This window comes from Uranotaenia lowii, chromosome 2, assembly GCF_029784155.1.
Source record: "Uranotaenia lowii strain MFRU-FL chromosome 2, ASM2978415v1, whole genome shotgun sequence".
In the NCBI taxonomy this organism is placed as follows: domain Eukaryota; kingdom Metazoa; phylum Arthropoda; class Insecta; order Diptera; family Culicidae; genus Uranotaenia; species Uranotaenia lowii.
This window is the reverse complement of record NC_073692.1, coordinates 84,552,983-84,567,568: the sequence shown is the minus strand read 5'-3', so window position 1 is coordinate 84,567,568 and position 14,586 is coordinate 84,552,983. Positions and strand designations below refer to the sequence as shown.

General features: G+C 35.8%; 1 protein-coding gene across 1 annotated transcript in view; it reads left to right on the top strand.

Annotated features, from left to right (window-relative positions):
- The window catches only part of LOC129746102 (uncharacterized), a 271,077-nt gene that overhangs the window by 88,533 nt on the left and 167,958 nt on the right, over positions 1 to 14,586 (top strand). The window contains exon 2 of the mRNA XM_055739564.1: positions 7,881 to 8,938. Coding sequence (XP_055595539.1) covers positions 8,102 to 8,938 — 837 coding nt within the window. The 5' untranslated portion in view covers positions 7,881 to 8,101. The remainder of the gene's footprint in view (positions 1 to 7,880; positions 8,939 to 14,586) is intronic.

Below are 14,586 nucleotides of genomic sequence, written 5' to 3'. Positions count from 1 at the left end.
AGAACGGAGTGTGGAGGCGAAGGATGAACCACGAGCTCGCGCGCCTCTACGGCGAACCCAGTATCCAGAAGGTGGTGAAGGCTGGCCGGATACGCTGGGCGGGACATGTTACGAGAATGCCGGACGACTGTCCTGCAAAACAGGTGTTCGCTACGAATCCGGTAGGAACAAGACGAGCGGGGGCGCAACGAGCGAGGTGGTTAGACCAAGTGGAGCGTGATCTGGCGAACGTGGGGTGCCCGAGAAATTGGAGAACGGTTGCCATGGACCGAGTGAATTTTAGGAATTATGTTCGTCAAGTTATGTCGTAAGACGGAATACTATGTAAATAAATAAAATAATCCTTGATAAATTGAGGCTTTTATACATTTTAGTCGGGTAAAATCAATAACCAGTATCAACCTCATCATTCTTTCTTAATTCAAAGTAAGTAATCTTAGTTTTATATTGGCAAAAAAAAATAATATTTTGAAAATCCATTCAAAGTTTCAAAAATCTGTGAAATTTGTAAATATTTAAAAATTCTGTGTTCTGTTGTGACACATATTCTGTGATGAAAATTTGCTCAAAATTACAGATTTTTCTGTGATTTCGGCAACCTTGGTTAAAAGTCGGCCAGAAGGGTTGCCCATATTGAATGTTCATTTTTTCGCGATATTGTTGTATTTTTCATCAAATTAAGAAAAAAAACATCGCATAAGGGAGTTTCAAGGAACGGAAAATTGGTTACAATTATCAAATTTTGGGATATTGGCCTTCAGAAGAGGACGTCTTGGTCAAGAAAAGGAGGTTCCGATCGAGGTTCACTCACAGGTGTTTTATAAGACAGTTAATAAATCGTTCATTAAGCTTGCAGGATGGATGGATAATTGGATGATTATTTTTTTAAACATATTTTTTACTATGCGACTGAAAAAGGTTCCAAGCTATAAAACTTCCGATAGTGTCATTGTGACACTCTAGATTATTGTGCAGTGCATGTATATATATCACTTCATTTTATATTCACGAAATTCAATCAAAAATTCAATCCAAAATAATTTATTAGTACTAGAGATGTACCGAATAGTGGTATTCCGCGATCGGCCGAATACCGAATATTGACGTTTTCAACTATTCGGCCAAACCAATATTCTTTTGAGTTTTTAATGAAAAAAAACTTTAGCGAGTATTTCAATGCTTTCTATTTCTTCCATATTAATGCCTCTCATGTTTTTAGTCGATGATTTTATATCAGACTAGCTGACCCGGCAAACTTTGTTGAGCCTGTATTTTTGAGATTTTTTTTTATATTTTAGCATTGTTCCTTAGTCAGCCTTGCTTTTGTGTGGATAAAAGCAAGTGATACCCTTGTGTCAGAAAAAAATCCAGAAGTATAGTTCAATATACAAATGAGTTACTTTCTGAGTTATTTTCTTCCGGTAACTTAAGAACGCTAAATCTATCAAGTTTCAATTTAGTTTAGCCATCATGCCTGTTCAAAAACACCTATCTGATCAAGTATTTTAAAATAGCTGAAGATTGATTTGAACTGGAAATGGATATTTTTTGCTGGATTCGTCATAAACTGAGTTTTTTTTCGATTTGTGTTTACCTCTGTATATAAATGCATTAAAGTTGGGGTCTTTCTGATTTTTGAAATGTCACCAATAACTGAGAAGACATCACATGACTAGTCGCTTCTAGGGCATTTATCCCCAAAGAGATTGCGTTCCGGTGAAATCTGGGACAGAACATTTCAAAACAGGTGCCAAGCTATTTTAATTTGCTTCTTTGATATTTAGTTAGATGACGGTTGAATTTGAGCAAGATAACTTAAAAATAGTTGTTGGAAAGAAAGATGATTTTTAACCTTAAGCATACCATACTTTCAACCAGACGTATCCACATGGTCAGGCATTCAGGACGATTTTTGAATAAAAAAAAATTATAAAAGGACGAAACCTATGTTTAGGGTAAGTGAGCCTTAAATTGGCATGCTCCTAATCTTGGCATGCCAAAATGCATTTTGGTGATTTTCATGTCAAACATACGCCTAAAAATGAAAAAAAATTAAACATAAAAGGAAATCGCATATGGCAACATTCTGCATAGCATTTGTCCACAATTGAATCCAAATGACTGCGTAATAATTTTTTTTCGCATGACAAACTGCAAATTAAATTATGATCTTTGGAAAAAATCTAAAATCTTCTTCTTCTTCTTCTTCGTTTTAGTTTTTTTGGCCAGAGAATGAAACTCTATAACACCACTTTTCACTTCATTCGATTTAGCGTACGCGGTTCATAGATATGTGTACAGTGTTGCCAATTTGAAATTTTAGATTTTGAATTTCGCTTTTTCTAGAAAGCTCAGAATTTCTTTCATTCGATTTTCGTCGAAATCTCGAATCAACTCGAGAAGGCTGCTGAATTTGTCCCAATCATAATAATTCCGTAGATGATTGTACTTTATGCAGTTTAGAATAGCATGTTCACTAGTGAAAGGTACTTCACAAAGATCACAGATTGATGTGTCTCGTACTCGCATTATTCCTAACCAATATGGTGAGAAATCGTGGCCACTTAAAAGACGATTCATTATTCGAACCTGAATATTATTCAGATTGGTATTCCAATACCAAGGCTTTTCATTATACGAAGATTGAAAACGATAGAACTTCGTTCCCTTATTTGTTATGGTTGCATATTCCTGGTACCATTCATTAATTGAATGAAACCATTCTTTTTTCGCTATGAGTGTCTTGTCACTCAGACGCAATTTGTTTATCATAACGCATGGACTCGATAATCCTTGCTTGGCTAATTGATCCGCTTTCTCGTTCCCGACTATTTGGATGTGTGCTGGTATCCATTGAATAGTCGTTCTTTTCAACTCAGCTAGCGTTAGTATCTGGTATGTCAACTCATCGAATTCATTTAATTCAAGGTGGCTTTTCAATATCATACATGATGCTTGTGAGTCTGTGAGAATCAGGTTTCTGGTTGTGGCTTCTAAATCTATATTTTCTAGTGCTGTTTTTATCGCAATCAGTTCAGCTGTAGTGATTGAGACTTCATTAGCCAATTGTATACTAATTTCTTTGTTGTTGTATAATTCAAAAACTCCTATTCCACACTTATCTTTGCTTTTTGAAGCATCCGTGAAAATTAAATTGTAGCAAGGGTATTGTGTGTTGAGCATGTTCGTAACTTCTTTTCTCATTACATCTGCTGACTGTTGCTTTTTTCTAATCTGTGTTTCTTTGATTTGTTCTTGGACTGTGACGGTGATTGGTTTATCATTAATTCTTCGCTGTATGTATATTTGTTGAAATTCATTTGCATTCTTAAGAAATACTTGTTCAAGGAAACTGTATTGTCTTTCCAAATTTCCTGTTCTACTTTCTAACGATTGTAGTTGTTGCGCTATTAAATCGTTTCGATAAATATGCTGTGTAATACGTTTTTTTGCAAGATAGATTCTCTTAAGGTGTAGTGGGCCTTCACCTGAGATGGCTGCCAAAGTATTTATAGGTGTCGACTTTGAACAACCAGTCGCGATTCTGAGGCATTGTCTGTTTGTCACTTCTAGTTTGTTGATGTAAGTCTTATTTATTCCTCCGTAAATTGTCGAGCCATAATTTAGAAAGTTTCCATATAGAGCTTTATGGTATAGCATCATTACTCGCGGAGTAGCTCCACTTTTGATGCTTCCTATGATTTTAAGCATTTTTTGCCTTTCGTGTACTTTTTCAATAATTGTTTTTACGTGTGTGCCATATTTTAGGTTTTGGTCTAATATTATTCCCAGGTACTTATAATTCCTGACTGTTTCCAGTAATTCACCATTTATCTCAAGGTTTAGTGCTTTATCACTGTTTTTAAAAATCATTGCTTTAGTTTTTGAGCAATTGATAATTAGTCCTAGATTTGATGCTTTACTGACAAAAACATTTATTAGTTGTTGCATTTTTTCAATTGCTCGATTCTCATTTTTAAGTCTCACCAACTTGAAGAAGTCATCGGCGAATTGAAGGGTTAGTTCATTGGGGTCTAAGTTTGTTTCATGGAGGCTTGAGGTGTATATATTGAAAAGAGTTGGAGAGAGAACATCTCCTTGCGGTAATCCACTAGAAACTACGTGTTCCACTCGTCCTTCTTCCGTGTTGATAATAGTTTTTCTATTTATAAGAAAATTGTATATCCACGTAACAGTGTCTGGACTGAAGTTATTTTCTTTCATTATATCTCGTAGTTTATAGACATTGATAGAATTGAAAGCATTTTTAAAATCGAAAAATACTCCAATTACTGTCATCCCTTTTCTTTTGCTTTCCATAATGAAGTTTGTGGCATATGTAACGCAGTGTTCTGTTGACATATTTTTACGAAAACCGAAGGATGTTTCTGGGAGAATTTTAGATGTTTGTAATTTTTTGTTGATATCTTCTAGTACTACTGTGTTCAGAGTTTTAGTAATGGTAGAAATCAGAGCGATCTAAAATGAACCTACCTTGCTAGTGCATCTGCCATCTTCGGATTGATTTTAAAAACACACTTCCTTATGGAAAAATCACTAAAAAATACCGTTGGTTGCAGCAAAACATGGCAAAAAATATAAAATTATAACTTACTCCAAACGACGTACATTTTCTATCTAGAATTCAAGAAAATATAAACATATTTTTTGCCTTATTTTGGCATGCAATTCCACGAATAGAAGTATGCATGTATGTGTGAAAACGACATCAGCAGGCAGTCGGCAGCCGGCAGCCGTTCGTCGGCCGACGGTGCACAGTGGTCTGGAAATTGCAAAGCCGGTCAAAAGTAAAATGAATGATTGAAATAACTTAAAAATATCATGAATGTATTTTGGACTATAATCAATTCATTTATCTCTCAAGCGGACTCAAGCGTATTTGGCATCTTAGTTTGAATTAAAATGCTACAATTTAAGCTGCTCTTTAAAGGTAAATTTCGAGAATTTTTCTTCTCAATAAAATTCACCTCTCAGTAAATTAATTTACCGGATCCGGATCCGAATTGATATCGTGGATCTAAATGTTGAAGTTGCTATATCCAAACCCAAAAAATTCCGCATTTTCAAATGAGGTTTAACGTATTTTGATTTAATTTGATTTGTATTGAAGATGAACATTCGCTGCATATGTGTCGCTTTGAAAGAAATTGTTATAAAGCTCAAATTATGACACTCTAATATTATGTTTATTTAAAAATATTATTACACTGCAATGTTGGAATACTATGTTGTAACGAACTTGAATTTTTATTGTTTGCAGTTTCATGTGAAATCAAAAATAATATTTTGACCAAGTTTGTTTTTAATTATAGATCACTGTGCATCAGCAGGAGGTGATGACGTTTGGTCTCTGTTGGAAAGGAATATGCGAAAGAAGCGCTGCCGAGTTTGGGTGATGATTTTGCATGAGTGCGAGTGGGATGCAGCACGAATTTCAGCCAGCTTTTGAATTTGCTGTTCGCTTCCATTGCCTATAGTTTCCAAACGAATGAGTGAGATGCAATCTATTTCTATCAGACTGGCTGGAGTGAGCGAAAGTTTGTCTTGTTTTGCTTTCCCGGTGTACGCAAACGATTGCTAGAAAATTCCTAAGGGCGACATTTTGAATATGTATGATTACAAGAATCTTTCGCTGACTTAAGTTTTTGCTTTAGCTTGCTTCTTGCCTCGATCATAATAGTTTTTAAAATGTCGGTCCTCCTTTTATGGGAGCAGAATAAAAAAAATATGAACATTTACTATCTTATGTTACCCTGTTAACTTCACTGGAATCATATCTATCATGATTGCATGTTACAGATTTAGCAAACGATTTGTTTGCTTGATTAATGAACATATTTATGTTATGTTTAGGCCATAATTTGGAACTTATAATAGAAATTATGAATACACAAAAACTGAAATAAACTAGTAATGCTTTTTGACGTAAGATTAAAATTTTACATGCAAATATCAATTATAAAAATTGATTGACATTTCGTACTTCCGACTTTTTGAAAACAATACAGAACATTGATGTGCTTCCTTCCGGGATATTTTCAATGAATTCGTGGGGGCTGTTGTTGTATTAGTGAGGCAAGTTTTTCCCAGAGACGGCCAATTTAAGGAACTCATAAAGGGCCAAAATTCGGCGCGGGGGCTACAATAAGGAGCATTTCGATCAAAAGTTAGATCAGGTTTATCTTAAATTATCAACCGCTTTCAAGCAAGGACATATTTTTACTGCATTTCAGGCTAGTAAGCAATCATATTTGTCGAAGGACTTTTGAAGGTACACATTACAGGTAGACTGCAATCATGGGAAATCTAGTCAACCATGCCTTAGGGGCCAAGATTGGGTACATTCACCCTATTTTGAAATTTTCGAAAAATCGTTATTGAACGAAAAATATAAAAGTTTAAATAAAGAAATTCAAGTTTTTATTTGATGTAGCAAATAATCTGAATAAATCCGAGCAAAATTCGAGACGTTTTAAACAATATCTGGAAATCCCGGTCAGATTTGACTTATCTGGAATCTTTACTAGATTTATGGGCAAGCCTGAATATATCCAGAAAATCTTGAATAAACTATAATCAAAGTATAATACTATACTTGTCAGCATTCTCCTGTACGATCTACAGTGAAAGATACGCGGATACTACTTAGATGTTTTGCTGAAACCATAAGTTTTGAATGGTTTTGTAGCTTTAAAATATTACTTTTGAATATTTTATAAATTATCCATTTGGAAAATTTTACAAGTCTGTAGTAGATATTCGGCCTATTCGGCCGAATACTTAGCTCAAATATTCGGTGAGCCAAATATTCGGCTTACCGGTTTTTTGGCGGTATTCGGCGCCGAATATTCGGCCGACCGAATATTCGGTACATCTCTAATTAGTACAGTATTTATGATCGCTCGTTTCTGGAGCCTGGGGCCTTGTACGCCTCGGTGGTCGGATGGTTTGCGTGATAAGATGATAATCGCTGCTCCACTGATGGCATGGGTTCGATTCCCATCTCGATACTGGGTATAAAATGTTAATCTAGAGTTATCCATGTCATTTATTCTCTCTGAAAAGCCTTAATCGGCTAAGACGGAGTATGTCTTTTTCAAAATGCCCTGCTGTATGATCGGACGATTTTTATTTCAAAAAGTTGTATTTATTCGAAGATTTCTTAAAAGATGTAACGCTTTTTGAGTGCATACTTGATCGTTGGATTAAACTTCACGAATTGATTGAAAATTTTATGGCTCGAATACAAAATGGTACAGCACTGTTGCTTTTATAATTTATATCAGCCCTCAGAAAGAGTAGGTACATACTATGTCTGCCGTGACTGAGACTCGATCTTTGACCTCTGGCTTAGAAGACTTAAACGCTATCCTCTAGGCAACGATCGGTGGCGAGTTTTTTTTTTATGTTTTCATTGTCAGTTTCTTTTGATATGTCAATGTTATGACGCAAAATAGTGAATTTTGCTGAAATAATTTAATTTTCTTTGTACCATTAGTAATCGGACATTTTTGGTAGTCGGATGCACTCTTCGGTTCCAAAATGGTCCGTTAAACGAACGATTACTGTTGTTAAATAACAGAATTAAAGAAAATGAAATAGTGTTTTCTCAACAGTTTTTATTTTTCATGCCCTCATATAGAATAAATGAATAATAATTCTTCATCCGTGTTATTCTATTTCCTTGAGGCAGTCCTCGACAAGACCCACGTCAATCAGAAAAAGAATTTTCCCGTTCGAATTGTTCCTGCCTCGTTCACTTTTATTACTAACGATGTGTATATAAGTACTTACGTATAAGCAGCAATGTATGATCGATTTTCTCATCATGATTTCCTTTCTCTCCTTTCATTTCACAGGAAGCTGGAACCAATTGAATGGTCATTAGAAGCATCGACAATATGAATGGAAATGCCGACAGCAGCAGTGCAGCGATGAAATCGCTTCCGAATGAGCTGGGAAATTTGCAAACCCAATCCATTTATTAAGAGATTGTTGAAACGAATCGACGTCGAGGGGTTGTTTTTGTGTTTTTAAGTGTTTGACGTTGTAGTGGTATTCGGTGGAATCCGGTCTCAAAATGACCGATATCAACCGCAATGGGCCTTCTTATCTGAAGCACAACGGAAAAATCGAGTCCAACTCGAGTGCTTCCAGCACCCTCAAGCGTAACAATAGCTATCATCAGCGATTGAAAAAGTCGTTCAGCGAGTGCGAATCTCCTCCTATCGTTGGCGTTGGGAACAACAATGGTCAACAATCAACTTCTGCTGTGGGTCGGAACGGCGGATCCGGATCCGGAAAGTGGAGCAATTTGCCCCTGCAGGGCAAATCGGCGACGACGGCCGGAAGTGGCGTCAAATCGGACACCACCACTGCGGCAACCGATGAGTTTAAACGCTTTCACACGCTTCGCAACAGCTACGGTGGGAAATCCAATTTAAATGTAAATAGCAGCAACGAGCAGTCCTCGATAAAAACGCAAGTTCTGCTCCATCAGCAGAAACTGAAAGAGTACAGCAACAAACAGGCATCGGAGCTGAACAATGATAGCTACTCGACCTGTTCCTCGTCTCAATCTGACTATCAGCATCCGCTGCATTCGCACAAACACCATCACCATCAACATCATCGATATCAGCATCAGCATCAACAACCCAAGCTGGCAGCAGCATCCCAATCTCAAGCTCAACCTCAGTACCAATTTCAGCAATATCCGATGTCGGCAACGGTGGCGGCCACAGCTACCCTAACACGTCCTGGCTCCTCGATACTGAAATCCACCAACAGCTCCACGGCGGCGGCGGCAAAAGAAAATGGAGGAGGAGCAGGTTCCGGTTCCGCCAAGAATTCACTGAGGCGTGGTGCCGGAGGATTAAGTACTCTGTCGCTTTGCAGCTGTGATGCCGAAACGGAGGTATGTAGTGAAGGCCGAGCGCCGGGCAACCGAGCTAAATATAAATTCTTTTCACTCCGTTCCCCCAATACTATTTTCGCTTCCTGATTTTACACACTTTCCCAAACCCGAAAGAGCGGGGGGCTGCGTCCGATTATAGTGAAAGCAATTGAACGGTTTCTATCTGCTGCGGAAGCTCTCCGAAGAATGGGGCGACCAACTTACGGCTGTTGCTGTCCGCTTTCAGAAAGAGATGTTCCCCCATTTCCGAGAACTTTGACAACCGATAAATTCATAAGAACTGTAATCTTGGAAATTCTTTAACAGAAACTATTTCATTTGTTCTAAATTGTCGTTTGCTCAAAGATGCAAGCTCTTTTTGCTTTGGTGAAAATTTAAAAACTGTATTGACACACAAAAAACTGAAACGTTTGTTTTGAGTTTTTATGACGTAAAATCACTATTTAGTTTTCATATTTTCAAACCTTTTTTCTAATGAACGTTTCACATATCAGGTCACGATATCTTTCTTTCAGACTCTTGAGAAGAAAAATTTGACATTTCCAAAATTGTTTTTATAATTTTAGAAAACACTCTCTTCTTTTTAACAAACTTTTTCCGGAGAAAAACTCATAGAGAGGCTTGGATTTTTTTTCAAATTTTGTGGACAAGAAACTTGTTTGAATTTTCTGTTAAAATGTGGATGAATTTAAAATAAAATCAAAAACAAATGATAGTTTACCTAATTCTGAATCATCGAATTATAGGTAAAGAATTTTTACGCAATAAATTCAGAGGCTGTCATGAAGACGTTATTCGCAAATTAATCCGCTACATTTTTGTTAGTATATTTTATATTTAACATCATTTTTGAAGAGTTACGGATAAACAATCTCCATCACCTTGTGGAAAATAACAATCTCGCTTGAATAATTGCACTAAGTGGAGTTTGTGTATCCGTTACTTTATCAGAAATCTCATGAGAAAATAAATTTGTCAACAAAAAAAAGCGAACTTATTTAGCAATTAAACGCTAAAGTATGTATCAGCATTCTTCTTTGACTGATTGCTTTTGGTGGAGTTTGTTTATCCGCAAGTACAAAAGTTTGGTAAAAACTATTAGTGAAAACGAAAATTATCTAAAAAAATCGTTTCAGATAAATTAAAGATTGGCGTTTTTATGTCGAATACTTTACCACAAATTTTAAGAAAAAAAAATAAAATTCATAATTGTAAATAGAATAAAAGTAGGGGAGAGTGGGGTATCGTGGGCCATGGGGAAACATGGGCCACTTTTAATATCTCAGATGTGTGTTGAGATTAAAATCTCGAACCAACTGTCATCGTCGTCGATTTGCGTGAGCATATATTTCTATATGTGGTTGACTTAAATACGCATCATATGCTTCTTTTATTTATGAAGCTAAAAAAAGTTAGAAAAATTTACTTTCATAATTAAAAATACACCCGCTAATTGCATCGATGGGGAACCTAAAGTTCATAACGAAAATATGCTCATACGCTTATGATCTTAGTTTTGTCATGATCTTTCACATGTAAAAGGAATTTTTGATGAAACATCAATAAGTCACACAAACGCAACCAATTTGCAAATCAAAGCTTGTGGGGAATCGTGGGCAACAGATCTTGAATCACCTTTATTTTTATGTTTTTATGCACATTCAGAACTTAAAACACGTTTTACCTATCTGTAAAATTGTCTTATGCCAAATGAAGAGTTATGAAAAATTTTGGAATCTATGCGATCATACACAGCTTTTTTTTTATTTCATCGTCTGAAATTGCTTTAAAATAACGAAATGAATTAGGAAATCACAGTTTTGAGTCAACTCATAAACTTTGCATGTTATTTGGCCAATTTGGATTTGGTGGCCCACGATTCCCCACCTTTTTTTCAAAATCCAAAAAATATAGCTTTTTTTCAAACAGTCAGAATTTGGGGAAAATAACTTATTTAATATTAAAAAAGAGCCAAAAAGACATACACCGTCTTAGCCGATTTAGGTTTTACAGATTATTTACTTATATAGACTTATATAGACTTATTTAAAATTTAAAAAAAAACCTCATGCTACCTTGAAAATGTAGAAATCCATACCATTTTTTATTTTCATTTTATCTTTTATAATAATGAACTTATGGAATAACGAAAAAAAAGTGACCCATGATTCCCCACTCTCCCATACTAATTATACTTGAAAAAGAAATTTAATTTGATTTTTTAAATAAACGATTTCATTTCATTTCATTGTAACAACAATGTTTGGAAACCTCTCTAGCTTCACCGATAGATCATCATAAAAAAAGTTTATTTATAAACAATACTTGAAAAATCTCAGTTTCAAAGTTAGTCCACACTAGAAGACGCTTCGGTCTCAGCGTCTCTGATTTTATTCGGGAGACTTTGAGACTGTCTCAGGTTTTAACACGTTCGTCGCCACGCTCATTTTGGATGTTTTACATGCCGGGCCCAAAGAAAATCTCGGAGAAAGAGAACAACGAGGGAGAACTCCACTATTTGTAACGTGTGACTAAACTGAGCGGCTAACTTGAGTGAGAGAGCGTCACATGCTTTTTGATGTGACGGGGCCTCCCAGGAAATACACCCGTCACCCAAATATGGGTGACGTGGCGACGAACGTGTTAAACAACAAGAGATAACAAAGTTTGTCTCATAACAAAAATCGCAGTTCAGGTTACCTAGTGTGGACTATTTAGGCTTAAAATAGAATTTGTTGATCACGGTAGGCTAAGAGTTGAAAAAACTGATTTGAAATGATAAATTGATAGATGTTTTGATGATTAGGTACTTGAAGTTTATTCTTTATTTTTTTAAAGTTCCACCTATATTTGCAAATATTGTCAAAAATTCAAATTAAAAATCATTTCTGGAAAGTAAAATTCTTAGTAAATGATTCTTTTTGTTAAATCCAAATAAATTACAACTTGAAAAAAAATTTGTTCTGATCCACACTCACTACCGCATCGCTCCAATTTTTATTTCTTGAAAACAAAATGCTGTGTAGGTTATACTGAACACTACTTATGTCCTGTGCAAATTTTCCGATTTTGTCGGTTAATCCAGGAATGTACGAGATGGATTTGTATTTGTATTGTTCAGTTTCAATCAAATCCACTGTCTTTTTACATTTTCGACTGTTAATTAACATATGTCGCGGTGAAACAGGATAATTGTTTAATTTTAAATGAGAATCCATTAATTCGATTTTGGTTTCCTCATCTACTTTCGGAGATTGTCGATCAACACGACTGATGAAGTTTTTTGTGACGTTGATTTTCTGGTGAAGTGGATGAATTGACAAATAATCCAAAAAGCGGCCACTAGAGATCGGTTTTTGATACCAGCTTGTTATTATTGTCTGTATCTTCCTGTTTGCCTCCTTTTCACACGTGAATTGTATATGTTGATTGTAACTGTTAAACTTCTCAACGACGTAATCCAGCTTGGATGGTGGAATAGTTGTGATGAGATCATCTACATATTTATTTATAAAAGGCAGAGTAAAGTCCAAACTCGGCACCACATTCTTTAGTAGACCTTCCATAACTAAATCTGCTAGTATTAGTGATAAAGGGTTTCCCATGGCCGTTCCAAATATTTGCTTGTAGAATTTGTTGTCGAACCTGAAAAAAACTGCAGTCAAAACAAAACTCCACAATTTCCAGGAAAAAGTCTAAATTGATATTTTTGGTATTATCTCGAATGTCATCCCAGTTGTAGATAATATCATGTAGCACAAGATCCTTTGGGATGCATGTAAATGAAGACGAGTGAAATAAGAATGTAATCCTCAGGTAGTGTCATGGTGCTAATGAAATCACAAAATTCGAAAGGGTTCATGATATTGTAAGAGCTCTTAATGGAATTTTGGATTATTTTGCCTATAAACTTCGACAAATTATAGGAAGGACATCAGCATAATTACAGTGTTGTTACCTTTGTCAGATTGTATAACTGTGATGTTCGGATTTGTTTTTAAAAAATTTCCGAGCTTTATCACAGAAAACAGTTGTAGCGTTTCTGTATGAGCAAAGATAAGCTTGCCAGATTGCCCGGTTTTATCCGGGTTTGCCCGGATATTTGATGCAAAATTTCGAGAAAGTCCGGTCCGGTCCGGTTGCCCGGATATTGTAAAAAAAAGTCCGGATATTGCCCGGATTTTTTCACAATTTTCACAATGAAACAAAAAAAAATCAAAGTTTTTGAGTAAGTTTCAGCAAAATCGATTAACGGTACGGAATTTTTCAACGGTTGTTTCAAATAATTTCGCTGATTTACTTTTATAAACCTTCAAATATTTAAGTGTTCCAAAAAGTTGTTGGAAGTCTGCAATTACATTTTATAAAATATTAATTTCATTTTTTTGCATTTTTTCTTTGCTTTTTTATATAATAATCTATATATATAAAAAACAATTATCTGTATGTTTGTTTGTTTGTTTGTTTGTTTGTTTGTCCTCTATAGACTCAGCCGTCTTAAGAGCTAGAGATCTGAAATTTGGCATGGATGCTCATTAGGACCAGGAATGATGAAAAATGTTTTTAGATTTTTGGACGACCCCTTCTGAAAGGGGTCGTCCATACAAGACAAATATTGTTTTCACGTTATTGACGTTATTTTCCGTCGGATTGTGATGAAAATTTGCACATGAGTGTTTTGAGAGACGAGCAATCGATTACAGTTATCAAATTTAGGGTCAGGGGTCAGCCAAAGGGGTCGTCCATATCCACAGATTTATGTTTTGCAATATTGGCGTTATTATACATCGGATTGTGATGAAAATTTGCACATGAGTGTTTTGAGAGACGAGCAATCGATTACATATATCAAATATAGGGTTTGAGGTCGGCAAAAGGGGTCGTCCATATTCACTGATTAATGTTTTTGCGATATTGGCTTTATTTTACATTGGATTGCGATGAAAATTTGCACATGAGTGTTTTGAGAGACAAGCAATCGATCACAGTTATCAAATTTAGGGTCAGGGGTCGGCAAAAGGGGTCGTCCATATTCACTGATTAATGTTTTTGCGATATAGGCGTTATTATACATCGGGTTGTGATGAAAATTTGCATATTAGTGTTTTGAGAGACGAGCAATCGATTACAGTTTAGGGTTTGAGGTTGGCAAAAGGGGTCGTCCATATCCACTGATTAATGTTTTTGCGATATTGGCTTTATTTTACATTGGATTGTGATGAAAATTTGCACATGAGTGTTTTGAGAGACGAGCAATCGATTACAGTTATCAAATTCAGGGTCAGGGGTCGGCCAAAGGGGTCGTCCATATTCACTGATTAATGTTTTTGCGATATTGGTGTTATTATACACCGGATTGTGATAAAAATTTGCACATGAGTGTTTTGAAAGAAGAGCAATCGATTTCAAGTTTCGAATTGCGGATCAGAAGTCAGCTGAAGGAGTCGTCCATACCCAACTTTAATGTTTTTGCGATTTTGACGTTATTCTACATTGGATTGAGATGATAATTTCCGCATAGGAGTTTTGAGGGACGCTCTTTTGCTTTCAGGTTTCAAATCTTGACTCAGGGGTCGGCAAAAGGGGCTATTGTCTGTTCACTGTTTTTACGATATTCTCTTGATTGAGCATAGAATTGTAATGAAAAT